The sequence below is a fragment of the Mirounga leonina genome, unplaced genomic scaffold (genome assembly GCF_011800145.1).
Source record: "Mirounga leonina isolate KUSES-001 unplaced genomic scaffold, KU_Mleo_1.0 Mir_171, whole genome shotgun sequence".
NCBI lineage: Eukaryota > Metazoa > Chordata > Mammalia > Carnivora > Phocidae > Mirounga > Mirounga leonina.
This window is the reverse complement of record NW_023270436.1, coordinates 955,808-983,320: the sequence shown is the minus strand read 5'-3', so window position 1 is coordinate 983,320 and position 27,513 is coordinate 955,808. Positions and strand designations below refer to the sequence as shown.

At 49.9% G+C, this 27,513-nt stretch overlaps 1 protein-coding gene across 12 annotated transcripts in view; it reads left to right on the top strand.

Annotated features, from left to right (window-relative positions):
- The window catches only part of EP400 (E1A binding protein p400), a 97,981-nt gene that overhangs the window by 584 nt on the left and 69,884 nt on the right, over positions 1-27,513 (top strand). For 5 of the 12 annotated variants that reach the window (XM_035016796.1, XM_035016792.1, XM_035016790.1 and 2 more), the window contains exons 2-6: positions 9,133-9,277; positions 12,162-13,528; positions 15,097-15,207; positions 25,593-25,683; positions 27,027-27,134. In XM_035016796.1, coding sequence (XP_034872687.1) covers positions 12,197-13,528; positions 15,097-15,207; positions 25,593-25,683; positions 27,027-27,134 — 1,642 coding nt within the window. In that variant the 5' untranslated portion in view covers positions 9,133-9,277; positions 12,162-12,196. Of the gene's footprint in view, positions 1-8,744; positions 9,278-12,161; positions 13,529-15,096; positions 15,208-25,592; positions 25,684-27,026; positions 27,135-27,513 lie in introns of those variants that run through there. The other 7 variants (XM_035016794.1, XM_035016795.1, XM_035016791.1 and 4 more) reach the window with 6 other exon arrangements.

The following is a 27,513-nucleotide window of genomic DNA, read 5'->3' as shown; positions in this document are numbered from 1 at the left end:
CGCGGTGGGTGGGGGGCGCCGGCGCGGAGACGCGGCCCTTGGTGATGCGGCGCGGAGGTTGGGTGGGGGGCGCCCACGGTGGGTGGGGGGCTCTGGCGCGGAGACGCGGCCCGCGGTGGCGGGGCGCCGGGCTTGGGTGGGGGGCGCCGGCGCGGAGACGCGGCCCGCGGTGATGCGGCGCGGAGGTTGGGTGGGGGGCCCGCGGTGACGGGGCGCCGGGGGTGGGTCGGGCTCAGGCGCAGCGCAGAGACCCCCCGCGGCGCGGCGGCCCGCCGTGACCCGGGCGCCGGGCGAGGGCAGCTCTCCAACTCCCAGTGCGGGCCCGGCTCTTCATTTTGGTTTGGTTCTTGGGTCTGTGTGGCCAGCGCCTTCAGCAGGATAGGCGTCCCCGCTGCCTTGGTCCCCTGGCGCGAGGCGTGCCGCCTCCGCAGGTGTGCAGAGCGAAGGTGACTTGTCCAAGCCCTTCAGTGGGGGACAGCTGGGTGAATTCAAACCCAGCTCATTTTAGCGCTGCTGCGCTCTGTGCCACACCGGGGTCAGAACGAGCGGGCTCACAGTCTCTCTGCGTAGCCTGCTCGGCGCTCCCCGGAGGGCTCAGCCTTCTTACCGCCAGGCCTTTGCGCTGGCTGTCCCCTCTGCCCTCGGCACTTTGCCACGGAAATCTGCAGCCCTCGGGTCTCTGCTGGGATGTCGCGTCGTTAGTAGAGAAGGACAGCGCAGCCCAGTGCCGGTGGAGCTTTTCCCTGCGATTGTACGTGTTGGAGTCTTTGTGTACCTTGGGATGGATTGTTGAAGTGATGTATACAATAAAATGGTTTTGGTAACTTTTTTTAGTGGGACCAGTAAAACAAATATGCTTTCTGAATGGTTTCAAAAAATGTAAAAGTATATGTACATATATATATATTTTTTAAGATTTTTTATTTATTTATTTGACAGAGAGAGAGAGAGGGAACACAAGCAGGGGGAGTGGGAGAGGGAGAAGCAGGCTTCCCGCGGAGCAGGGAGCCCGATGTGGGGCTCGATCCCAGGACCCTGGGATCATGACCTGAGCCGAAGGCAGACGCGTAACGACTGAGCCACCCAGGCGCCCCTGTAAAAATATATTTTGAAACTAAGTCATCCTACCACCCAAAGATGAGCACAGTTAATGTTTTCATGGCCCCTTGTTTTATCCATGTAGTTTTTTTTATTATTGAGATTGTACAATGTAATTTTTTGTGCTTTTATTTTTTTAATTAATTTCTTTATTTAAAAGATTTTATTTACTTATTTGACAGAGAGACACAATGAGAGAGGGAACACCAGCAGGGGGAGTGGGAGAGGGAGAAGCAGGCTTCCCGCTGAGCAGAGAGCCCGATGTGGGGCTCGATCCCAGGACCCTGGGATCATGACCCGAGCCGAAGGCAGATGCTTAATGACTGAGCCACCCAGGCACCCAATTTTATGTGCTTTTAAAAACAGCTTGATCACGTGCTGTTAGGCCCTGTAAGTAATTGCTGCTAGTGCTGTAGTATCCACAAAACATTATTTACTCTTTTGTATTGGATCCACCGTATCTTGTCTACTCTAGGCCGTGGCTTTAGCATTCTTGTTTTATCTTCAGTTTATTTTCTCTCCAAAGTACGCTTATCGACATTAAATTTTCCAGCTACTCTTTCTAGGTCTTAGCTTCCTTTTATACCACAGTTAGAAAAAAAAAAAACCATGTACTCCCTGTCAGCCTTTTCTCTTCTCATTTCTTTGGACCAACTTCAGTTAAGCTTGTGGTCCTCCCGCCCCCCCTCTTCTCTGACACCGCAGCCTCTGACCTGGTGGCCCGTGGTTTCCTTGAAACACTGTCTCCTCATGGCACAGACATGCCACTCTGTTGGTTCTCCTTTTACCTTGCTGGTTGCTTCTCATCTCCTTCACCTGTAAATATTCTGATGCCTCGGGGCAGTCCTCAGACCTCCTCTCTGGTCTGTACACCCAGGTGATCTCATCTTGTGTCAGGACTGTCCGTCATATGTCAGCATGTCCTGAATGTGTATCTCCTGGCTGGATCTTCCTGTTCCACTTGTGTGAGGCCTGCAGCTTAAACACTGTTGCATTTCACTTGCGGGCAGCTCCCCATTCGTAGTTGCTCAGGTCAGAACTCTCCTGTGATCTCTGCTTTTCTTCCACATCCTAAATCTGATCTGTCCCCACTTTCAAAATCGAATTCAAACCTGACTGCTGCTCACTGTCTTCTTGACTACAGCTGTCCTTCAACTGCCGCCCCCCCATCTGTTACCTGGGTTATTCCAGTGCCCTCCTCCCTGCTCCACCTGCTCACGTGAGCTGTTCTGCACCTGAATCTCAGCACAGCAGCTGAGTGATGTTTTTAAAACAGAAATCAGATTGTGCACTTCTTTGCTCAAAGCTCTCCATGGTTCTCATCTCAGAAAAAAAGCCAACGTCCTTCAGGCGGTTTATGAAGCCCCTCGTGAACAGGTCCTTACTGCCCCTGTTGCCTCCTGTCACTACTCCGCGCTCCTGGTCCCCTGGCTCAGTCACACCTGGCTGGGGGCCCAGGCACACACTGGCTCTGTGTGCAGTGTTGGGGCCTTACATGCCGTGGTCTGACTCTCTCTTTTCAGAAGCCCCTCTGCAGAGAGGCTGCTGTGGAACTCAGCACCTTGCCCACGTAGCTCACTGTCTCCGTCCCTCACCTTGCGAGAGCTCTGCCGTTGCCCCCTTGTCTGCCATGCACTGCTGTGTGTGCCTGGCTGCCCCCTTCTGGGGGCGGGGACTACGCCGTGTTCGCGGTCGTATCCCCAGTGCTTCAAAATAACGCTCGGTGGAGTACGCCTTCAGTAAGTGTTTATTGAGTAAATATAATAACCAATTCTTTTCTAAAGCAGATGGATTTGGTAGGAACCTAGGCGTACAGGGGTAATGAATGATTCCAGGGGATGCTGAGGAATAGAATTCACGTGCTTAGAAGAGGGAAGCTGGCTCTTCCAAGAGGACAGACGCATGCAGGGGGCGAGGTTGATGTGGGTAGAGATGAAAGGGAGTCAGCTTGGAGGTGGGAGGGCGTGAGGCCATTCAAGGAAGGAGTCAGTCACCTGACCTTGCATTCAACATGAGGTTGGGCATGGCATCTCTTCAGGTGGACCGTCGGTGTAGCCTGCCCTGAGTGCTGGCAGTGAATTCTGTCTGTCCCCCGCCCCCCCGTATGTCTCGTTGCTCCTCGTGCATAGGAGGGAAGCTCTCCTTTTCTGTCAGGGGGTTTGTGGCTGCCCAGCTTGGCCTCTGGGGTCCACCCCTGGAACCGGGTCTTCCAGTTCCTGAGGTTCTGCAGTCCCCGTGTGGAGGTGGTTTCTGCTTGGCTAGTCTGCTCCTTTCCTTGGAGCCTAGGGCAAGCCGCTGGTTGTGGCTGCAGCCTGTGGCAACTCGAGCCTCTTTTCACAGGTGGACGAGCAGGGTCTTGCTCAGGGAGCCCGGCTCTGCTCCTTAGCCACTTGGAGAGGAACCATGTGCCCGTTGCCTGCAGGAATCCAGCCTGGCCCTCACTGTTTTCTTCTGGGCAGAGCCTCTGTCCTTTGGGCCTCTGTTCTCAGCCCCGCCCCCTTGTGGTTCCTGCTTTCTTTCTAGTCAGTGGAAATTTTTATCTTGTTTTGGTGCATTATTGTGGAAATAAATTTAAAAAATCATTTATGTACTGAGTGAAGGGCAGGCCTTTGTATGACCTCACGTTCCTATTTTACCTAGCTTTTTTTTTTTTTTTAAATATACTTTACACATCGTACTATTCCCTTTTCTTGGTGTAGAATTCTGAGAATTTTGATAGATGTGTAATTTCCAGGACAGTCAGGATTCAGAACAGTTTCTGGGGCACCTGAGTGGCTCATTCAGTTGAGCGTCTGACTGTTGATTTCGGATCAGGTCATGCTGAGCCCCATGTTGGGCTCCACGCTCCGTGTGGAGTCTGCTTGAGATTCTGTCTCTCTCTCTGCCCCTGTTCCCGTTGGTGCGCATGTGTGCGCTTTCTCTCTCTCTAAAGTAAATAAATCTTAAAAAAAACCCCTAAAAAACAGCTTCTTCACCCCAAAGAATTCCCTAGCACTGGCCACTCTCCTGAGCTCCTCCCCCTCGGCAGCCACTGACCTGTCACTGTGTTTTCTGTCCTTTCTGGGATGTCAGTTAAAGGAACTCCGTGTGGAGCCTCTTGAGTCTGGCTTCTTTCATGGAGCATAATGCTTTTGAGGTTCATCCAGGTTGTTGTGAGACCAAAAGCTTGTTTCCTTCTGCTGCCGGGTGGGCTGGACGCATGGATGTGCCACACTTGATCCAGTTCCCTGCTGTTGCTGGTCTGCTGATGTGAGCGGTACCCAAGCGATTCACGTTGTGTGCTGTTCAGGTGATACACAAGGACGTGCAGGATGACAGAGTTCCTCTTCGCTCTTTCTCCCCATTCCTGACTTTCTCCCTGGGACTAGCTGATTTGGTTTGCACTTTTCCAGGTCTCTTTCTACACAGTAGAAGCTGCGCTCTCCATGATGGTGCTATTTCTCACGAGGGGCTGGAAATTGGTTCTTGGGAGGAGGGTGAAAAAAATCTTAGATATGACAGTGGTTTGTGGCCTCACAAAGGGCCACAGTGCATCCAGAGATCTATGCTATGGCTGTGGTATTAAAATTTCACAGGGTGTCGGGAGGGATAAGGAGAGAAAGGTCGAAACAGGCCCCTCAGGAGCTGTGGGTAAAAAGTTGAGAAACAGCAGCGAGCGGTACGGTGAGTTGGGGGCTTGCAGCTTTATGGCTTGTCTCTGAGGAAGGACTTCTTCAGTTTCTCTTGACTCCCTCCCAGGCTGAGATCGATCCTGCCTATCTGGGGAGTGCGGGGCTCTCTCTGTCCCGTCGGGTTAAGGACCTGCCCCCACCGCCATGACTGTAAGCTCCTGGTATCGTAGCCTGTTAAGTCAGGAGGGACATGGGGACCTCAGTCCCCGTTTCCCCACCTTGGCACTGTGATGTGGCGCAGTGAAGCCCACAGGGTTTTAAAGCTCCGTGTGGCCCGGTTTATGTCCCTTGGGATTTACATATTTTAGGGATGAGTGTGGAGCCTTCCTAATCTGCTATGAGGGGAGGAGAGTGCACGTTTTTTAGTATTTGGGACTTTTGTTATAGCCTTGGCTTTGTTTTTATTTTTTATTTATTTTATTTATTTATTTCTTTTAAAGATTTTATTTATCTATTTCACAGAGAGAGACACAGCGAGAGAGGGAACACAAGCAGTGGGAGTGGGAGAGGGAGAAGCAGGCTTCCCGCTGAGCGGGGAGCCCGATGTGGGGGCTCGATCCCCTCGTGACCTGAGCCGAAGGCAGACGCTTAACGACTGAGCCACCCAGGCGCCCCCAGCTTTGACTTTGTTGAGCGATATCTGGTATTGCTATCCTATGTGGAAAGTCTTTTTCCTGTAACGTTTTACTATGAAAAATTTCAACAATACACAAAGGTTGAGAGGATTTTACAGTAAACTACCTATGTACCCATGACCTAGTTTCTGTTTTTCAGTATTTTGCTGTATCTGCTTTATCAACCATCCATTTATCCATCTTGTAAGGTTTTGGGAAGCATTTCAAGGTAAGTGAAAGCAGTGTTTAAGCTTCACGCCCTCTTTTTTTCTTTTCTTTTCCCTCAGGCAGAGGTACTTCTTCCATTTTTTTGGTGTTTATCACATTGCTTAGGGGGGTGCAAGACCCCTCCTAGAAAGGGCTGGAGCGCAGGCTTACCAGGGAGGAGAGGGCAGAGAGCATTCTCTGCAGAAAGACGTTTGGGAGGGTGGCAGTGTTTTCCAGGAAAAGAGGGAGGTTTCATGTGGCTCGACATGGGTGTTTGTGGGGAAGGTCCTTGTGTAGCCGCCACTGCTGGGGACAGAGTTCAGTCTCCATCCCAGCCCTGGCTCTCCCCGAGCTGCTTCCTCACAGAACCGAAACGTGGTAGTGGCTGGACCCCACAGGCCTCAGACTCGACTTGGCCAACACCGAATGCGTTCCAGCCGCGTGTGGGACGCCTCAGCAGCATCCCTCATCCTGGTCTGTCTCACCCACCTGTGGCCCTTTCCTAGGCCTGCCAGGCTTACCTGTTTGCTGGTTTTCAGGAGTGTGAGTTGGGTGTGCGTCAGCATCTCTGTTTGTAGAGAGTCTGAGTTGAAAGGAGAAGCTTTGCTTTAGTCTTACTCCCTTGACTTGTTTTTAGCCTCAACCTTAACTTCAGGTTGAAATTCAAATAGCATTAAGTGATGGCATGACTGTTTTTTCAAAGATGGATAAGGTTAAAACAGTTGGGAGCCACTGTCCTGAGATCTCCTAGTCTTCTTTCCCTCTGTCCTCCGCTGAGGCGAGGCTGCCTACTTGCTTGTCATCGTGTCTTGGCCCCACTGCCCCCAGGGTCCTCCGTTCTGCTAGGATGTCATTGCCTGTAGGCTATTTCGGGAAGCAGAAGTAGGAGATGTGTTTTAAGGGAAAAATCCATAAGTTCATACTCCTAGTTCTCATCCAGCAGCATGACGTTGTTCCCTTGTCCCTTCCTCCCCTGTTCCATTGGTGACTATGTTGTCCTTCCTGGAGTTCGATTGTTTGCTTCTTTGTACATCGGGTTTTAGGGAGTTTTTTGTCCTTATCGATTTAGTTGTGTTTTTGACTATGTGACTCTTTAAGACGATTCTAAAAATCAAAGTGTTAACAAGCTGGTGTGCTCAGGAGTGTCACTTTCTTCATCGCCCTGTCACTCTACTCACACCACCCCGAGTAGGTCATCAGCCTCATTCGTTTCTGACTTCTTCATGAGTTCCGTTTTTGCAAAGGGAGGCAGACATTTATGGGATGTCAGTGCTTATAGGCTGTTGTAGTGAGCATAACTAGGAAATACGTTTTTTGAGAGAAAAATATATGCAGATTTTTTTTTTTGTAGGAAAGAATGCAGGCAAGATGTATCTATTTGTACATCTGTCTGTCTTTTCCCCTTGTGTAAGGGTAGGGTCCCACGTACAGTCTTTTGCACTTTGTTTATTTTACTTAATTTTAGAATTCTGGAAATCACTCTGTACGAGTTTGCAGAGGGCTTTCTCATTCGTCTGTACAGCTGCGTGGTGCTCCATTGAATGGATGCACCAGGTGGAGTCCCTAGTCTCTGAAATGTGGACGTGTCGTTCATGTCCAGCGTTTTGTGTTTACAAAGAATGCTGTAGTGACTGAACCTCATGTCTCTGCACTGGGGGCGGCTATTCAGGGTGCATTTGTGGTGGGACTACTGGATCCAGCGTGTGTAGGAGCGCGTGCAGTTTCGTGAGGTCATGCCAGACCCCCGTGCGGCGTCGGACAGCTCCCATAGCAGGGCTGAGCCGCACGCTTCCCCGTGGCCTCACCAGCAGTATGGTGTCTGGCTTCTGAATTCTTCCATCTGGGAGATAAGAAATGGCATTTCAGCTTAGTTTTAATTGCAGTTCTTTTATTACAAGAGACAATTTACAAGTTAATGTCCTTGAAAAATTCAGCTTCAATTCTTCTCGGAGTTCTACTTTGTTTTACTGATTTCTGTAATAGGAAATGTCATTTCGTAAGTAAGGGCTGCGAGTGAGTGATTGAGTCAGACATTTAGCTCGTTACTTGTGAGCATCCTTGTAGAGATACTGAGTGTTTTGATGGATCACGAGGGCCAAGTCTAGGCCCTGGTTTTTGCATTTGGAGTCATGGACTGGTCCTTACTTTTATTTATTTATTTTTAAAGATTTTATTTATTTATTTGGCAGAGAGAGAGCCCAAACAGGGGGAGCGGCAGGCAGGGGAGAAGCAGGCTCCTCGCTGAGCAGGGAGCCCGATGTGGGGCTCCATCCCAGGACTCCGAGATCGTTACCTGAGCCGAAGGCAGACGCTTCACCGACTGAGCCGCCCAGGCGCCCGGTCCTTATTTTTAGCAGGCTGGCCTGTCTCTGACAGCTCCGTGTTCGCCAGTGGGGGTGTTTGCTCACAGCCTGCTCTTTGGCTCGTGCTCTGTGTGCTGGACTTGGGTGGTGTCATGGACGTGCAGAAACACTTCCCCACGGTAACGGCAGTGCTCCCTGTGTGACGAGCCGTGCCCGGGTCCTGGCTTTGGCCTGGGGGGTGCACCGTGACCATGGTGACAGTATTGCAGAACTACCTGAAGTAGGGGCCCCTGGCTGGATCTGGGAAAATGTTGGGGCAGAGAGGGAGGTGGGCTTGGGAAAGGAGCCAGGCTCATGGCTGCTTGTTGAAGGGGAAGAAGAGGGTTCCTGATCACTAGCTGCCTGGACTCTGGCTGCTCGCAGACGGGAAGCTGGGAATGGAGGGTGGGCAGTGGGAGCGATTCCAGGCTTCAGCAGGGGGCCCGGGAGCAGCTGCCGGAAGTAGCCAGTCTCTCGAGCCCTCTCCTGGGTTCTGGCCTGGGGACCCCTGCCCTACACTGCCAGCAGGGTGCACGTAGTGTTCCTTAGAGTGGCATTTTCCTGGTGTCTAGATGGGCGTCTTTATGATGTCATTGTCGTCCTGACAGTGCAGCAGGCGCAGGCGGTGGCCTGCGGCCTGCATCCCACCAGCGACACCGGTGAGCGCGGCATGCGGTGACCCGAGGGCTCGCGCCCCGCTCCCTGCCGGGCTGTGGCCTGCTCTAACCTCGTGCGGCCGACGGGGGCCTCGGCCTGTGCAGTGCCCGTGCGGCCTGCGCAGTGCCCGTGCGGGGCGGTGAGCTGAACGGTTGGCTCCGGCTCGTTCAGACCGCGAACGTAGAAACAGCTACTACCGAGAAAAAGTTGTTTCGCTGTTGGTGGTAGCTTTGCTCGCCATCGGGGTGACTGTGGCACATTTTTGGGGAAGGCTGCTTCAGATAAGCAGTTTCTTCATATCGTCGTCGATTGGGCGTGTTTCTCTAACTTGACTATAAGCTCAAGGAAGTCGGGAAGTTGAGGTATAATTTACATGTAGCTAAGGTCACGCTTTAGTGTGTGGCCCTGTGACGCTGGGCAAAGACGTGCGTGACCATCCCCACGATCAAGTGGAGAAACGGGGCCACAGCCCTCGACGCCCTCCCCGACCTTCAGCCCTCGGGGTCTGTCTAACCTCTGGCTCTGTGGTTTTGCCTGTTGCAGAAGATCCTGTCATGCCCGTGACCAGCGCTGCGTGACCCCTGGGTCTGGCTCTGCGCCTGGCGTCTCGCGACTCGTGGGTCTGTCGGTACTTCGGCCCTCGTAGCACCGAGGCCGCCCCGCGGTTGGGTCCCTTCGCTGGGTGCAGGTCAGTATTCATGGCTTCGTGTGTCTCGTGGATATAGCTCTTTCATCCCGTCTTTAACAGAGTAGAGCTTGTATCACATAACTGGTGTCCTGCTTTTTTCACCTAATATGTCTGTGCGTTTTTCATTTTTTTTAGAGTCTCTGTCTAGAACTCGGACACTGGGTATTTCTGGCTACTTTTGCTTTTACTGTATTCTGCAGTGCACATTCTTATGCACAATTTAGAAAAATGGGCAGGTGAATTTCCTCAGGAGAGACTTCCAGAGAGACTAGGACTAGGTCAAAGGTCATGGGGCGAGACGGGGTCGCTTCTGCTTTCCCAGCCCTGCCGCCCACCCCGTCAGGCATGTTCTGGGCTCGAGCCCTTTGAGATCTCTGCTCTGTGTCCCCGTCTGCCTCCCACACCCCCGTAGCGGGGTTGGCAGGGCATCAGCTGTGTGACGTAGCATCTTGGCCAAGTGGATCTGGGAGATGCTTATTTCAGTCTGTGTTGCTTTTATTAGTGCTGAGGTTGGACGTTTTCCTTCAAGCTGGTTAAGTAGATGCTTTTTTTTTGTAGACTGTCTCTCGTCCTTATTCCACTTTTCTGTGGGATTGCAGGGATTTCCAGTTTGTATGAGTGCTTTCTCTAGTATTAGTGGTAGCTCCCCGTCATAACTACCCCAGATATTCAGGATTTTGATGATTTACTTTTGAGTTGTTTTTTTTTTTTTTTAAAGATTTTATTTATTTATTTGAGAGAGAGAATGAGATAGAGAGAGCATGAGAGGGAGGAGGGTCAGAGGGAGAAGCAGGCTCCCCACCGAGCAGGGAGCCCGATGCGGGACTCGATCCCAGGACTCCAGGATCATGACCTGAGCCGAAGGCAGTCGCTTAAGCAACTGAGCCACCCAGGCGCCCTTACTTTTGAGTTTTAAACATTTTTAAATTTTGCATGTCTTCAAATCCATGTGTCTTTTCAGATACAACTTTACTGTTTTAAGTTTAGGAACTTGAATTCCCTTCAGAGCTTTAGTAAGTATTCATTTTTGTATTCTCTTTGTATTTCTGTTTTCACATTTCTATAATTGGTATAAAACTTGGGATGTTACCTTATAAGATGCTTCGTTTGTTTTGGTGAGTGACTTGTGGTGAGGATTTAAACAGGATTTTCAGTCTGTGTCTTTGCTTGTGCGGTGCTCGTACATTCCCCCGGTTCTGTGAATTGTTGTATGTGGGAGAGCTGGTTTCTGGCCTTTGTTCTCTCTCCTTGCGCACCTTTGATGTTCTGGGAACGTATTCTAAGGAAATAATCCTCAATACGCCCTCGTGCGTGTGTGTGTCACGTGCGCTTGTTTACAAGGATCAGGAGCAGAAGCTCGTTCTGAAGGCAGTGGGCGTGCTGGGCCCCCGGCCCTGAGCCGCTGTGCTGCTCGGGGGCGAGGGTGGGAGGGCGCTGGTGGGCTGCCCACGACGGCCGTTCCTCCCCTGACTTCCTGCTAGACGTGTGTGCTGCAGCTTGCCACGATCCTGGGACTCTGTCTTCAGAGGTAGCCTTTAGATCAGACAGCGCCTATTCTGCTGCGTAGATAGGCACTGATTTGTGTACCCCCAGTACCCCTCCGTTCTGTAGCTTCTGATGCTACGTATCCATCTGTCTCAGGACTGGTTCCATGTGTATATGTATTTTCGCACTGTAACTTTTGTAACTTCTGGTTTCTGATGTTTTTATCCCTGTCTTCTGTGAGATAGCTTGTGATGCCCTGAGGATGACAGGGCCAGCTGTCTTGCTTGTTTTGGGGGCAGGGTGGCAGGAACACCAGGACATGGGGAGTGAGGTGTGTCAGTTGACTTGAGACTTTCCAGTGGAGGAAGGATATTTCTGTCCCTGTGACCCTGCCTCAGTGGGGAGTAGACAGCCCCCGGGGCCTGCAGGGAACCTGTCCCTCGCAGACACCGAGACTAGTTGGGTCTGACTTGGGGAACGTTCCGGGGCCCCACCTCAGAACTGGCCTCCCCCTGCTCAGCCCCATCCTGAGAGCTGACCCCCAGCACGTCTTCCACTCCCCCCAGCACCTCCCTAGGCCTCTGCACAAAGCACTGTTTGGGCTGGGAGCCTCTTTGAAGCTATGGTACCAGCTCCAGAGAGTTTGCAGACCTCTCAGGGAGACTCTCCCAGAGCGTGGGCCCGAGTCCTGGCCATTCTCCCTCTCTGTCTGAGGTTCGAGACGCCTTCCTGTTTTGTCCTGGCTCTTACTGCAGGTCTAAGGCGAGGCTTTGGCGCCCAGGCCCGGGCTCTCTCCCTCAGGAGCTTAGGGTCTGACACGTAATGGTTGCTCTGTGTGTGTTTGCAGTTGGTGTAGCCCAGAGGTTGGTGGGGTGTTCTGTTCTGGTGATGGGTGATGGCAGCATACAGCCTGTGCCTGCATTTGGCAGCAGTCACTGACTGCCTCCTGGTGCCTGGCGGCGAGTAGGGTGCTGTCCCTCCCCCAGGACAGACAGGCAAACAGCCCCCCTGCATGTGGGAATGGAGCGGGGCCACTAGGCTAGGAGAAGGCTTCTGGGAAGAAACGTACTGGTCACAAGTGCCAGTGCTCAGTTCAGATCCTGCTTGGCCTTGAGCTAGCGATGCTGGTTACCTTTCACGGTAGCTGGCCGGGATGACGCACCTACGGGTCCCAGCAGTGACCCAGAAGGACCTGTTGCTCATGTGTGTTGAGGGGCATCGTGTCCAGTGCCATCTCTTTCATGGCTCGATAAGAATTCATGACTCATTTGCGTCAGATGCCGGTCGGAACGTACCTTCAGCCTCTCTCTCCAGTGCTGCTAAATGGTACTCGTAGTAAGTGCTGATCAGATGCTTACAATTGTCTTCAAGTAACTTGATTTTAACTTTGATTTTTCAGGAGAACATTAAGTTGGATTAAAAAGGGGGGCGATAATGCACCATGGCAGCGGCCCTCAGAGTGTCCAGCACCAGCTGCAGAGGTCCAGGGCCTTCGCCAGCAGCGAAGGAGAAGAGCAGGCCCACCCAAATCCACCCCAGTCCCCTGCCACGCCCTTCGCGCCGTCAGCCAGCCCATCTGCACCTCAGTCTCCTGGTTACCAAGTTCAGCAGCTGATGAATAGGAGTCCCGTGACCGGGCAGAACGTGAACATCGCCCTTCAGAGCGTTGGACCAGTGGTGGGAGGAAACCCGCAGATCACGCTCGCCCCTCTGCCGCTCCCCAGCCCCACTTCTCCAGGTTTCCAGTTCAGTGCCCAGCAGAGGCGCTTTGAGCATGGATCTCCGTCGTACATCCAGGTCACCTCGCCTCTACCCCAACAGGTGCAGACTCAGAGTCCCACCCAGCCCAGTCCCGGGCCGGGGCCGGGCCTGCAGAGCGTGCGGGCGGGCACCCCTGGCCCTGGCCTGGGCCTTTGCAGCAGCAGTCCCACCGGGGGCTTCGTGGACGCCAGCGTGTTAGTGAGGCAGATGAGCCTGAGCCCGTCTAGTGGCGGGCACTTTGTGTTTCAAGACAGCTCGGGCCTTGCTCAGATGGCTCCGGGCACCCAGGTGCAGTTGCAGCATGCAGGGGCTCCCATCGCGGTCCGAGAACGGAGACTGTCACAGCCCCACGCACAGTCTGGGGGCACTGTCCACCACCTGGGGCCCCAGAGCCCCGCGGCTGCGGGTGCGGCCAGCCTGCAGCCCCTGGCCAGTCCCGGCCACATCACCACGGCAAGCTTGCCACCCCAGATCAGCAGCATCATCCAGGGGCAGCTGATCCAGCAGCAGCAGGTGCTGCAGGGGCCGCCGCTGACCAGACCCCTGCTCCCTGGGGTCGGGGTCGGGGTCGGGGGGGCTTCGGCCTTTGGGATGACCTCCCCACCGCCCCCTACCAGCCCCTCCAGGACTGCGGTGCCCCCGGGCCTCTCCAGTCTTCCTCTCACGTCTGCGGGGAGTGCGGGGGTGAGGAAGGCCCCCAAGAAGTTGGAGGAGATCCCCCCGGCCTCTCAGGAGCTGGCCCAGATGAGGAAGCAGTGCCTGGACTACCACTACAGAGAGATGGAGGCGCTGAAGGAGGCCTTCAAGGAGTACTTGATTGAGCTGTTCTTCTTGCAACACCTTCAAGGGAACATGATGGATTTCTTGGCTTTCAAGAAGAAGCATTATGCCCCGTTGCAAGCTTATCTTAGGCAGAATGATTTGGACCTGGAGGAGGAGGAGGATGAGGAGGAGGAGGAGGAGGAGGAGGAGGAGGAAGAAAAGTCTGAGGTTATCAATGACGAGGTGAGAAACAGCAGTTTAATAATTAGAGGACCATGCTTTGCAGATTTGAGTCTAGGCAACCGTAAATAAAACATAACCTAACCTATGAGCCTGGGGTGTTTCTAGGACGTGGTTTCATAAGGATTTGATCCAGGAGTAAGATTGAAGATGTATTTTGGTCTTTTCCTGCACGGAGGGGAGGAGCTGCTCTGGATGTCGGGAGGAAGGTGCAGGACAGCCCTGTGAGCAGTGCTGGTCCAGGACTGAGCACTTTGATCCAGAGCAAGGCCATCCAGTTTCCAGAGGCTGGCCTGGCGTGACCCAGCCTTGCCCGTAGTCAGATGGGGCTGTGGGTCTCGTCCAGCTCTGAGGTTGGAGGTGTGGACACCTTATGGCTGCTTGTGTAGACTTCCCATTTTACTTAACACTGGTCCACCACTAAAAACACCACACATGCGGTTTTTAAACAGGGATTGGAGTCACTAGCTTTTTGTAGTGTATCAGTCATGACTCCACATCACTAGGCATGTCTTTGCGGTGTCTTCATGATGGAAATACAGTTGTTACGGCAAAAACTGGGAGAATTTTTCCATTTTTAGATGTACTCTCCAATTTGAGGTATTTTGAACTCACATGTGTGCAAATACCTACTGAGTGATATTTAACATAGAATCTTTTTTAGATAGTGAAATTTTGGGGTGCCTGGAATGGGTGCTTCATACATCCCGCATTTGAGATTTTTCAATACTGTAGTGATTCCTAAGATCCTTCTACTTGTGTTTCCTGAAAAAGGAGCCACTCAGCCAGGGCAGTGGTGAGGGACACCGTAACGCACTGTATTTTGTGCCTTTGTGTCGTGTAGTCTGCAGTATGTTGGTGGAGCTTACTTTGTTGTACAGTACAGCTAAAGCAATCTGACTCTTCGTCAGCTCTTCTCCTGCAAAGAAATCAGCCTTTGCTGAGCAAAAGCTGGTCTCTTTGCTCTGCCGTCCTCATTGAGATTTATGGACGTATCTGTGTGGCTTTGCCATTTTGTGTTTTCTTTAACACCCTTTCCAGAAAGGATCATTTTTATTTTCCAAAAAGTTTATGTGATTATTTTGAGGATTACACCTCTGTTGCCATGAAATAGTGAAATTCAGTTCTCTCTCTGTTTGTACACAGTTTTGTCTGTAGGCTCAGTCCCCCTCATCTGTGCTAATGAGGAGACCTGACTCCCCTTTTTTGCACCTTCCTGCTGAGATAGACCCACACACGGCAGGCAGTGGGGTGGCTGCCGTGCAGATGGCCTGTGAGGGCGTGAGGGCTTTGCTGCTCAGAGACTGCCTGCCGTTCCCTTGTTTATAGTTGGAAGTTGCAGAATCTAAGCTCACGTTGGAGTTCCTGCAGGATGCGCACTGGAGTTAGGTCGTTAGGTTGTAAATCCACCATAAGTCAGTTCGGTGTCCTTTTACAGGATTTCATGCAAAAAAAAGCTTTCCATTTTTAAACACCAGACGTCACTGAGCTATCAGCATTAAAATTCTGACAAAATTTCGAGCAGTCTTAAAAATTATGTTGCCTTTTTTTCTCAAAATATTTCCTCTCAGGTAAAAGTTGTGACAGGAAAGGATGGGCAGACTGGTACTCCTGTTGCTATAGCAACCCAGCTTCCGCCAAATGTTTCTGCTGCTTTTTCATCCCAGCAGCAACCGCTTCAGGTACTTTTCGATGGTTCTCAAATGTAGCCTCATCCCAAACTTTCCTTCATCCAGATATTTTAACCTTCAATTTTACTATTTGCTCTCCAGCATTTTTTTCCAGAGCCCATTCCTTATTTTTAAAAAATGAAAAAGTCTTCCTGCATATAAGATGATAAAATTAAGTTGCATGAGTAAATGACAACACGGATTTTAATGCATTCTTACTTTTTGTGTTGAGTGTGATGCAGTGTAGCCTTCGCATGCCTGTCACCTAATACTTAGAGTCCTGTTGAATGTGTACTCAGGATTCCTTGTGTGCTGTGTTTTAAATGTTGGTTCTTTCCTGTGTCTTCTATCTGTATTTTTAAGAACAGTGCAACACGAAAACGAAAAAAAAAAAAAAGATCTAAGCAGGTGGTAACTTGATATTTTCCGCAGCTGGAAGAAACGCCGAAGTCAGGACCTTAGGCTCCAGCCGGGTGTCCACTGAGTGCAGACTGAGTAGCGTTAATTGTTTGGAAACGAAATCATTCAGTGTTACATCAGTGATGCCAAGAACCTGAAAGGACAGGTCAGATTCTCCCAAGAGGGAATGGATGGTTCTTGCTTTGGAGAGTAGTTTCATCTCATGGTGATACATTTATTTTTTTAAACTCTTTTATTTTTAATTTTGCTGTAATTTCAAACATATGTGAAAGTTGCAAAAAGAGTTTTCCAAAGAACTCCCTTTGTGCCCTTTACCCAGGTTCACCAGATGTGCACTTTTTGCCCCCCTGTATTGTGTTCACTCTGCTGTATGTGTATACACACGTCTCCCCCAAACTGGGCGACAGGCCGTTGCAGATACCGCGTCACGCACTTTTATCCCTGATGCTCCGCGTGCCTTAGGTGAGAGTATTCTCTTACCTGACGCGATACAAGTCACGTCAGGACCACGACTAAGCCAGAGCTCATACGGAGTTTTTGTGTCTTGACCTGATGGTGTCCTTTATAGAGCTGACCCTTAGGGAGTGCAGGGGCACTGTCCCCACACACGCCACGTACAACTTTTGACTCCCCAAAAACTTAACTCCTGTTAGCCTGCTGTTGACTGGAAGCCTTACCGATAACCTAGTCGATTAGCACATATGTTGTCTGTTAATATGTTTTATATACTGTATTCTTCCAGTAAAGTAAGCTGGAGGGAAGGAAATCGTAAGGAAGAAGAGAAAATACATTTACTGTTCCGTATGGAAAAAAATCTGCGTGTAAGTGGACCTGTGCGGTTCAAACTGGGATCGCCTGCTGTACATAGTTGTCACGCCTCCTCAGTCTTCTTTAATCTGGGCCGGCTCCTCAGTCTTTCATGACCTTCACGGTTTTGAGTTTAGGCTAGTTATTTGATAGAATGTCCTCTGATACTGGATTGTCTGACGTTTCCTTGTGTCTGACTTGGGCCCTGTATCTTTGAGCGAATACCACAGAAGTGACGCTGTGCACGGCTCGTGCTGCCATATTAGGAGGCCATGAGGTCAGTGTCCTGTGACTGGTGATGCTCACTTTGACCACTTGGTGAGGCTGGTGTCCAGCAGGCTTTTGCCGTGGAAGGTTCTTAGTTTTTCTTTGGCAAATGATAAATAATTTGGGGAAGATACTTTGAGACTCTGTAAATATCCTGTATCTCATTAAACTTTCAGCCACTAATTCCACCATCTGGCCAGAATCCGTTTTCAGAATGGATTTTCTAGCTCAGTTGTCCCTAATGCATTGATTGGTTGGCATCTTGCTGTTACCAGTGCGCTTTCCTTTTCCTCCACTTACATAGTCATATGTGGATTTTTATTTCAATCATTGGGTTATGTCACTAATAGTATTTATTTAGACTTAATTCGGTAAAACTCCCTCTTTTTCGTCTGTAGTTCTGTTGAGTTTTGCCAGCCCGACAGTTGTGTAGCCACCATTGTGGTCCAGAAACAGCTCTGTCCGCCTCCCGGAGCCTTTGCTCTCTGCCTCTGTGAGTGTGCCTTTCCCAGAATGTGAGGAGTCTAGATGGAGTCGCACCACATGTGGCGTCTGTCGCCGTGCCGTGTGCCGAGCTGTGTTCGGCGGCCTGGGTGTGCCTGGTCGGTCTCCGCTCACCCGTTGAAGGTCAGATGTTGTTTACTTAGGAGTAAAGCTGTGTCAGTGTTCCGGAGAGGTTTGTGTGTGTGAACCTAGGCCTTTGTTTCATCTGGGGACACACCTCGGCAGCAGATTGCTGGCTGGTGTAGGAGGTGTAGGTTCGAGGTGACAAGAAACCGCCAAACCCGCCCTGGCTGTGCCCTGCTGCGCTCTGCTGCCCCCAGTGGAGGGGAGGCCCCGGTGCGTCCTCCCTGCTCATCTCCGGTCTGCGACCCGTTGCGGAGGTTGCTGTTTGCGTATCCTCTTTGGGAAGGTCTGAATCCTGTGTGTCACTGTTAGATTTGAGAGCCCTTCGTATGATGTGAATGCAAGCTCCTTGTCACATACAGATTTGCAGATGTTTTTTTCCCATTCTAAAGCTTGTCCTTCTCTCTCTCTATGTTTTGATGCGGTCTATTTTATCATTTTTTTGGTTTTATAGATTGTGCTTTTGACATCCTGTCTAAGAACTCTTGGCTCAGCCCGAGGTCACAGAAACCTGTATTTTCTCCTGGAACTTGTATGGTTCTGTGTTTCACATGTACGTCCACGATCCCCTTTGAGTCAGGTTCTGTATTACATGGCAGACATACGTGGAGGTTTGCTTTTCCGCATGTTGATTTCCAGTTGTTCCAGCACCATTTCTTAAAAAGACCGTTCTGTTTCCATATATTGGTCTTGCATCTTTGCTGAAAATGAGCTGATTCCTGTCTCTGTGGGTCTCTTTCTAGACTCTCCGGAATTCCCTTCATCTGTTTGTCTTGCTAATGCCACACGGCCTGGGCCACTGTAGCTTTGTAGTAAGTCTTGAAATCAGTGTGAGTTCAACCTTTTTCTTTTCTTTCTTTTTCTTTTTTTTTCTTTTTAATTGTTTTGATCATTCTAGTTCCTTTCCATTTTCATAGAGATTTTAGAATCTGCTCTGTCGATATCTGCGGAATTTTGATTTGGATTGCATTGAATCTGTTGACCACTTTTGGGGAGGAGTGATATCTTGACAATATTGAATCTTCCAGTCCGGGAATATGGCATATCTCTCCCTTTATTTTGGTTGTCTTTGATTTGTTTCATCAGTGTTTTGTAGTTTTCAGTATGCCAATTCTGTACATATTTTGTTAGATTTATACTCAGGTATTTTCCAGTTTTTCTGTGGTATTGTAAATGGTAGTTAAATAAAAAAAATTGAGATGTTCATTGCAGGTATGTAAGAATACAGGTGATTATTTGAACCTATATTCTGCAACCTTGGTAAACTCGTTTGTTAGTTTTTGGAGCTTTTTCGTAGATTTTATGGGATTTTCTACATAGAGAATCATGTCTGCCAAGAAAAGCAAGATTTTTTTTTTCCCCCTATCTATCTACCTTTTATTTATTTTTGTCTTTTTGCCTTATTGCCCTGCCAAGGACTTCCAAGTGCGCTAAGTGGAATGGTCAGAATACTTATTCTTACCTTCTTCCTAATGTTTGGGGGAAGCATTTAGTGTTTCGCTGTCAGTCAGGTATGATAGTAGCTGCCCTTTACCAGGTGAAGGAGATTTCTTTATTTCTAGTATTTATCATGAATGGATATTGAATTTTGTCCATTGGTATTTCTGCATCTGTTCGCATGATCATGTGATTTTTCTTCTTGGGTCTGTGAAGAAGGTGAGTTTTATCACATCGAGGTATAATTTATTGGTGGGGAAGGCACAGATCCTAAGTGTTACAGCTTGTGGACTTTGTCAAGTGCCAGTGTAGCCCACTCCCATCAGGTCTCCTTGTGCCCCCTCCATCATCTGCTGCCCAGCGCCCCCCCTTCTGTTACCATGTGTTTTGACCCAGTGGAGGCCTTCAGTCTGGTCCTCATGCACTGTTGACATATCCTGGTCACTCTCTGAGCCCTTCCTTACTTGCTGGCACAAAATATTTAAGGTTCGTCTTGTGTTTTCCTTGATCTAGCCCAGAATCAGTCAGTTCTGCAAGGGGCCTGGTCCCCTTTGGTGGGGAAGAATAATTTGAGCCTGATATTTAGTTGCTTCTTGTGATGAGTTTGACACAATTGAAGATAAGATCCTTTACATTTGAGATTGTGAGAACATGTATTGGCGGGGCATCTCTCCTGTTAATGCTTCATGGAATGTGATGTATTATTGTGTTTCTAGACCACGTCGGTAAGTATCTGCCTAAGGACAGTGGGACAGTGGAAGACAAGGGGTACCTGTCAGCTTATGAAACAGATGTGTGGCCTCCATGGTGACACAGATTAAACCACTGTGACTTGCCATCACACTCACCAGATCACCAGAAATTAAACTGGACAGAATCTGCAGATTTAGGTCAGTGGGATTCTCATCTACTTTCGATGGGAGGGTAGTGCGGAGATGTTTGGAAACGTTCTGCCTGACCTGGAAGAGGTGAGCACGGGCAGGCCCTTTGTCCCGACAGCATGCTGTAAGAAGTTCTTGAGTGTCTCTGCCGGAAACCAGCCATAGTAGTCTTCCTGGCAGCACTGCTTGTAATAGTGTTACTGGAAAGAGCCGGATGTCCGCTGGCAGGGAGAACAGATCAGTGGATCGTGCACATTCGTACAGAGGGATGTCGACGAGAGCCATCAGTAGGGAAGGGGCTGGCCACAGTGCCAGCGCGTGGCTGTGTGCGGGGCTCGGCCAGACTTGGGGGAGCAGAGGGGCGTGCGGGGAGTTGTCTAGGAAGCAAAGCCAGAGGAGATACGGTGTGGAGATGAGTCTGCAAGTGACAGCATCCCCAGATGTTCACACACAGCTCAGGAAGTGGGTGCCTTCGTGGCGCCCAGGGTCTGAGGCACGGGCAGCAGTCTGTTTCCTGAGCCTGTGACGAGTACACAGGCAGCTGCTTTATTTTTATTTTGTTAAATTATTTATTAGAGAGAGTACAAGTGGGAGGGACAGAAAGAGCGGGAGAAGCAGGCTCCCCGCCGAGCAGGGAGCCCGACGCGGGGCTCGATCCCAGGACCCTGGGACCATGACCTGAGCCGAAGGCAGACGCTTAATGACTGAGCCGCCCAGGTGCCCCTGTTATCACTCTTTTAAACTTTGTGTATTTTTCTACTTTTCTTCTCCACAGTTTATTATGAAGAATTTCAAACAGAAAAGTTGAACAGTGTTCAGTGACAGCTTTGTTCCACTATTTAAATTCTAATAATTTTACTGTGCATTTAAAATCACATCCATATGTTTTATAATTTCTTTTGTATGTATGATATATTTCATAATCAGATATTTAAGAGGCTAATAGAGGAAGACCAAGGGTCTCCAGTTTGAATTACAGATCTTGGAGGCAAACACTAGTGGGTTTCTCAGGAAATAGGAGAATGGAGTCTGTCAGAAAAGAGTTGAAAACATGTCCTGGGACGCCTGGGTGGCTCAGTTGGTTAAGCGTCTGCGATCGGCTCGGGTCATGGTCCCAGGGTCCTGGGATCGAGTCCCGCATCGGGCTCCCTGCTCAGTGGGAAGCCTGCTTCTCCCTCTGCCTGCCATTGCCCCTGCTTGTGCTCTCTTTCTCTTTCCGACAAATAAATAAATAAAATCTTTAAAAATATATTTTTTTAAAAAAGAAAGAAAACATGTCCCTTGTTTTCCTTGGAAAAAACATCTCAGTGTGAGTTTTATTTACAACCCGTTGTAGAATTTTTAAATTGACCAATCTGTATTGACTAATGAAATGCTAGAAGTAAGGTCAGAACTTTCTGTATTTCTGTCTGCTTCCAGAAGATTTTGAGGGAGTACTATTGAGTGCAGGTGTCCTAGGTAAAGTAACGTGTATGCAGATACACATGTATGTATGTGTGTTCATTTATAAGAAAATCCATCATAAGTAGCGCCTTGCCGTGATTTTTCTGTTAGAGAAAATGAGTAGTTACCCATGATTCCATCCTTCTAATGCAGAAGTTTTTGTTGGCTTGGTTTGTTTTGTTTTTAAGTAATCTGCACACCCAGTGTGGGGCCTGAACTTACAACCCTGAGATCAAGAGTCACGGGCTCCACCGACTGAGCCAGCCGGGTGCCCCAAATATCTTTTATATTACATCTGTACCAGTTGACCGAGTGTATTTATACTTTTTGAAAATGTTATTTCATTTAACAAATAGTCCTTAGGTATTACTCACTTTTAATAATTCTCATTCTAGCAGCTCCTAATATGCCATAATTTTGAGGAACTGCAATTCAGTAAATTACTTTTCTAATTTTAAGTTATATCTTTTTTATTTAGGAAAAACTCACAGGAGCGGCATTAGTGAATCAGGAAAGTCTCAGTATCTTTACGGTACTTACTATATATTGTCACTTTGTTTTTAGGTAAAAGCGCTGCTAGAAATACGCAGATGGTCCCGGTGTTATTTTGGCCTGGTCAGCACCGTTGTGCCTTCTGAACAAGAGTTTAAGACCTATTCTCAGGATGAATTTCATTATTTGTAACTAGTTAAAGGACTTTTTTTTTTTTTAGATTTTATTTTTTAGAGAGCAAGAGAGCGAGAAACAGCATGAGAGGGGAGAGGGTCAGAGGGAGAAGCAGGCTCCCCGCTGAGATGGGAGCCCGATGTGGGACTCGATCCCAGGACCCTGGGATCATGACCTGAGCCGAAGGCAGATGCTTAACCATCTGAGCCACCCAGGCGCCCGTTAAAGGACTTTTAATAGTAATCTAATCAGTTGCTAATTAAGCTCTACAAATAAATATAGAGTTCTCAGTTCATGTGTGTATTACTTCATTTCTTTTTTTTTAATTTTTTTAATTTTTTTAATTTTTTAAATTTTTTTTTAAAGATTTTATTTAAAGATTTTTTTTTTTTTTTTTTTTTTTATGAGACAGAACAAGAGAGAAAGGCAGAGGGAGAAGCAGGCTCCCAAGGAGCAGGGAGCCCGATGTGGGACTCGATCCCAGGACCCTGAGATCATGACCTGAGCCGAAGGCAGACACTTAACCATCTGAGCCACCCAGGCGCCCCGATTTTATTTATTTATTTGAGACAGAGAGAATGAGAGACAGAGAGCATGAGAGGGAGGAGGGTCAGAGGGAGAAGCAGACTCCCCGCCGAGCAGGGAGCCCGATGTGGGACTCGATCCCGGGACTCCAGGATCATGACCTGAGCCGAAGGCAGTCGCTCAACCAACTGAGCCACCCAGGCGCCCTCTTTTTTTTTTTTTTTTTTTTAAAGATTTTATTTATTTATTTGACAGAAAGAGAGAGAGAGAACATGAGAGGGGGGAGGGGCAGAGGGAGAAGCAGACTCCCCGCTGAGCAGGGAGCCCGATGCGGGACTCGATCCCAGGACTCCGGGATCATGACCTGAGCCGAAGGCAGTCGCTTAACCAGTTGAGCCACCCAGGCGCCCTATTACTTCATTTCTAAAAGCCTTTGAGGTTGTATTCTGCTAGAGTGCAGTTGTATACAAAATAATACTATTTTATTTGTTATTTAGATTTTAAACAACCATCCTCATTGGAGATTACTTTTCAGTGCTTATGATGTTAGAGAAAATGGATAATTGTAGCTCTTTGACCTTACCCTACTAATGCTATCTTTTTTTTTTTTTTTAAGATTTTATTTATTTGGGAGAAAGAGAGAGACAGAAGGAGCAGTGGGGAAGGGCAGAGGGAGGGAGAAGCAGGCTTCCTGCTGAGCAGAGAGCCCAAATGCGGGACTCGATCCCAGGACTCTGGGATCATGACCTGAGCCGAAGGCAGATGCTTAACGACTGAGCCACCCAGGCGCCCTCAAGTTTATACTTTAAAGACTGCAGTATGTTTCCCAGTAGAATACTCAGGAAGACAGTGTAAGAGAAAGCAGAGTCATTCTGAAGGCAAGAGTCCGGGGGTGGGGGGTGTTGGGGTGGGGGGTGGACCACAGCGAGGAAGGCGGGAGAAGAGAGTCCGGCCCTCCCTGCCCGTGTCTGTGATGAGCATAAGTTGTTTATTTCAGTGACATCCAGTGTTTCGACCTTTTCCTGTGGACGCCTAGTCCCCTGGCACCGTTTTTGGGGAGACTTTCCATCCCCTTTGGGAGCTGTGCAGCCTGGAGGGGATGACTGGGCAGTGTGAGTGTGCGTCCCCTGGACTCGGCCTGGCTCTTGTCATCTTCCCACCCGTACACGGCGCGACACCGCCCCAATGGCCCAGCTCCGTCCAGGGATGCCGAGTCTGCCCCTCCTCGTCCTCTCTCGACACTGTGCTTTCAGTTCACGGACTTTGTATTCCAGATAGTTTATTTTTCATTTCTGGCATCTCTATTTGGTTCTCTTTCTTAATAGTTTCTTCTTTCTCTTGTTCTTCTTGCAGTATGTTTTCTTTATGTCCTTGGGCATACTTCTTTTTTTTTTTTTTTTTTTAAAGATTTTATTTATTTATTTGAGAGAGAGAATGAGAGGGGGGAGGGTCAGAGAGAGAGACAGACTCCCCGCCGAGCAGGGAGCCCGATGCGGGACTCGATCCCGGGACTCCAGGATCATGACCTGAGCCGAAGGCAGTCGCTTACCCGACTGAGCCACCCAGGCGCCCTTGGGCATACTTCTTAAAGCCACTGTCAGATCCTTGCTGCTAAGTCCAGCATTTGCGTTGCGTGGGGTTCGCGTGCATGAACTGTACTCTGAGTGTGGCTCATGTTTTCTTGTGTCTTTGTGTTTGGGAGAGATTTTGGATGTCATGAATGAGAGGCTGTAGGGACTCCGGTTTTTGTTAGTCTTCTGAAGAGTATTGATCATTTCTGCTTTCGTAGTTAACGTTGCTGAATTTTAGTTCCCCTGAGGTGGAGCACCTGAAATCTTGGTATGCTTCTGTTGGCCTGTGCTTGGAGTCTGTGTGCCCGCTTTAGGGGCCAGCCAGAGATTCGGGAGAGAACTTGGGGCCTCCCTGTGCCCAGCTGTCTCCTGGGGTGATTCCCCCTTCCTTCGGGGTGGTTTCGTGCTCTCTGTCCTAGTGGTCTTCAAGCCAGTGAGGCTCTGTGTGTCTGGTTCTGGGCCAGTCCACACAGCACAGGCTGGGGCCTGCCGTCACGCCAAATGCCGTGAAGCTGTAAACCTCTCCTCTTTCCATTCCTTTCTTTCAGGCGTCCAGTCCCATTCTCCAGAGCTCATGTCTGTCTGGAGTATATGCAGTCTAATAGGAATCACTTGGCCATTACTGGACACAGAACCCTTTATCAGTTTCTTTTATTTAAAAAAAAGCAACAAAACCTTCTTTTGATTATAAAAGTATGTGTTCATTGTAGGATATTTGGAAGATCTAGAGAAGTGTACACACGCAAATTATAAATTATCTATAATCCTATCCCCAGAGATAACCACTATTCACATACCGTGTGTTTTTCAAATCATTCTTTTCTTTCCTCCCTCCTTTCCCCTCCCTCTCTTCTTTCCTGCCCTCATCTTCACTAAACATAGATAGGGGTGCTTGCTTTCCCCCTCAGTCAGTCACTGCACCTGTCCCCACGGGGGGCCCTGACCTGCGGTGTGGCTGGGGTGCTGGCGGAGAGGCACCCCCCCGGGGGGCGCTTACCTGGTGTTGGCGTGTGTAACTTCGGCACTTAGAGTGCCTGGCTAAGTAGAGCGGACAGAATGGGACCCTGAAAACAGTTAGCAACTAGTGCTTGGCAAACGTCATCCTTAGCACCTAGCAGCCCCTCAAGGATGGTACAGAGATGCGAAGGCGTGGGGCGCCCCGACTCGGCCACTTCCTGTGTGTGCCAGAAGCTTTCCGTGTCAGCAGAGTGCGCGTCACCTGGATGCGTGTGACCCAGCATCACCCAGCTAGGTGGGGTGCTCGCTTGTCACAGGTGACAAGTTCATCAGATCGCTGTCTGCCAAGTAGGGCTTTCGTGTCATTTTCCAGGAGGAAGAAATTGTCCACCTTTCTTTTTCTTACTCAGCTTTTGTGTCTTGGGGGGCAAGTGATGACAGGCAGCGTGACTGACAGGGAGGCTCAGCTGTCGGATTGAGGACTGGTGTTTCCCGACACTGGCCAGTCCTGTGCCGTCTCTGTTCATTTCTGAGGGAATGTAGATCTGCACTGATAGGGACTCCATTTAAAACCAGAGTAAGATCTTTCACGAGTCCTTTTTTCTTCCAGAGGTAAGTTAGAACTTCAAGTTCTTTATTGTGTATAAACATACATCACACGCATTGGGCAGATCACATTTCTCCAGTTAGAGAGTAGGGAGGCCAGTGTGTGGAATAATTACGATAGTTTAGTTCATACCCATTCTTGTAAGGCACCTACACGATCAGAGTCTCATGTTTTCGTTTTCTCTTTCAGCAGCCAGCTCTGGCAGGGGCCCTTGTGGCGGGGGCCGGCAGTGTGGGAGAGACGGACCCCTTTAAGAGGCAGCAGGCGGGGACCCCGGCAGGTACGTCCTGGAGCACCGGCCCGAGTGGCCTGAGGGGACGTACAGCGTAGCGGCCACATGAACGCTGACGTGCTTAGTTTGGGTGACTTTCTTTCCACTTTGAGAACTAATTGTTTTGTGCTGATTATCAGCTGAAGAGAACATGTGAGTGGCTGTATGTGTGTGTCCTGAAGGTGGAAGTTTGCCCACTGAGTGCGGTTTTCTGTGCGCTGGCGGGCTCTTAGTCCTCATGGGTCCTCATGGTAGGATTGAGGGTAAAACTGCCTTATTTTCCAAGTTGTCACTCGTATTTTTTAAACTGAATTTTTTCTTCAAATCATAAAAACACACATTTTATGTGAAAGACGTGGGCAGTCGAGGAAGGTGTGAGTCGAGTCTCCCTCTGCTTTGGTGTTCCCTTCCTGTTCCCCAGCCACAGAGGTAGCTGCTGCTGACGTCTGCGTGCCCGACCTCCTGCCCGCAGGCTTGCGTTGTTCCACACGGTCATTCTGAGGGAATGGGAGTGCGCTTCCTGTGCCCTGTTCTGTCGCCAGCAGTAACTTCCTAGGCCGCCTGCTCAGGACCACAGTCTTCCTGACGGCTGTGCATTCCCCGAGCACATGGGGGTCCTTCCCTCATCACACCCTCGGTAGTCCTTTCTGTTACCACCTTTTTCCGTGAACACGGGATTTAATTCCTACTCCTAGATTTTTTTTGACGTGTTTGTCACCGTATCTAAGGGAGAAGCTCCTAGAAATGGAAGTGCTCAGTCAGAGCACATGGGGGACGCACGTGGCCCCTCAGCAGGGCCAGCCCTTCTTCAGTCCCATCTACGGTTTCTGGTGCTCCCGTGCTTTGGCCAGTTTATGAGGCACGATCACTCTTCTGGTCTTTGTTGATCCGCTGGGTAAACACGAGTCTTCTGTTGTGCTGTGGAGCTCTTCAGTTTGGATGAGGTTGCTCGGTCCCTTGCCGTGTCATTAACTCTCTGTGACTCTGTCCCTCTGCTCAGCCGTTTCTGCTCTTTGCCCGTTCTGTGTTTCTGGTTGCTGGCACTTCTCACGTGAACTTGGAAGAGCTTTCCACGTGGCAGCCCGCCGGGCTCTCGCCCACACGTGTGCTGCAGACACGGCGGTCGCCTGGGGTGTCACTCGCCCTTGCTTTTGTATGAGGCTGCTGCTTACAGGGCGAAATTTTAATGGAGAGAAATGACCAGCCTTGGCTTTTCTGGCTTCTGGATTTTGGTTCACATATGGAAGGGCCTCCCTGTTCAAAGACTATAAAGACACTGACACGTGTTTTTTCTACTACTTCTGTGGTTTTGTTTTTACATCAAACTGCACCTTTTCTGAAAATTATTCCAGAGCAGTCTAAGCGGCCTCGGCTTGAAGTGGGCCACCAGGGGGCAGTTTTCCAGCACCCGGGGGCGAATGCAGGGGTTCCTCTTCAGCAGCTAATGCCGACAGCTCAAGGTAAGGCCCAGCGCGGCACTGACCCTTCTAGCTCAGAAAGAGCGCGTGCAGGGAGAGGCCTCGCGGCCCGGCATCTGGCCGGCACCGGCACGGTCGCGGCAGGCGGTGAAAGTGGCTTCTGGGGCTGGGGCCTGGCTCTGAGCTCCGGTGCGGGCAGGGAGAGGGCCTCTCCTTGTCCTTGGGCTCCCCTCCTCCGCTCGCTGCCGCGCTCGGGGTGCTGGTTGCCGTGCCTGCCCTGCTTGGTGCGGGCTTGCAGGGGCCGAGCGCCTTCCTTTCCTCTGTGTGCTCATCCGTAACATCAGAGGTAACGTAAGAGAAGTTTCCGCCGGCAGAATTTCCCGTTGGAGTGCGTGATGGCTCTGAGGAACGGGTCTGTGAC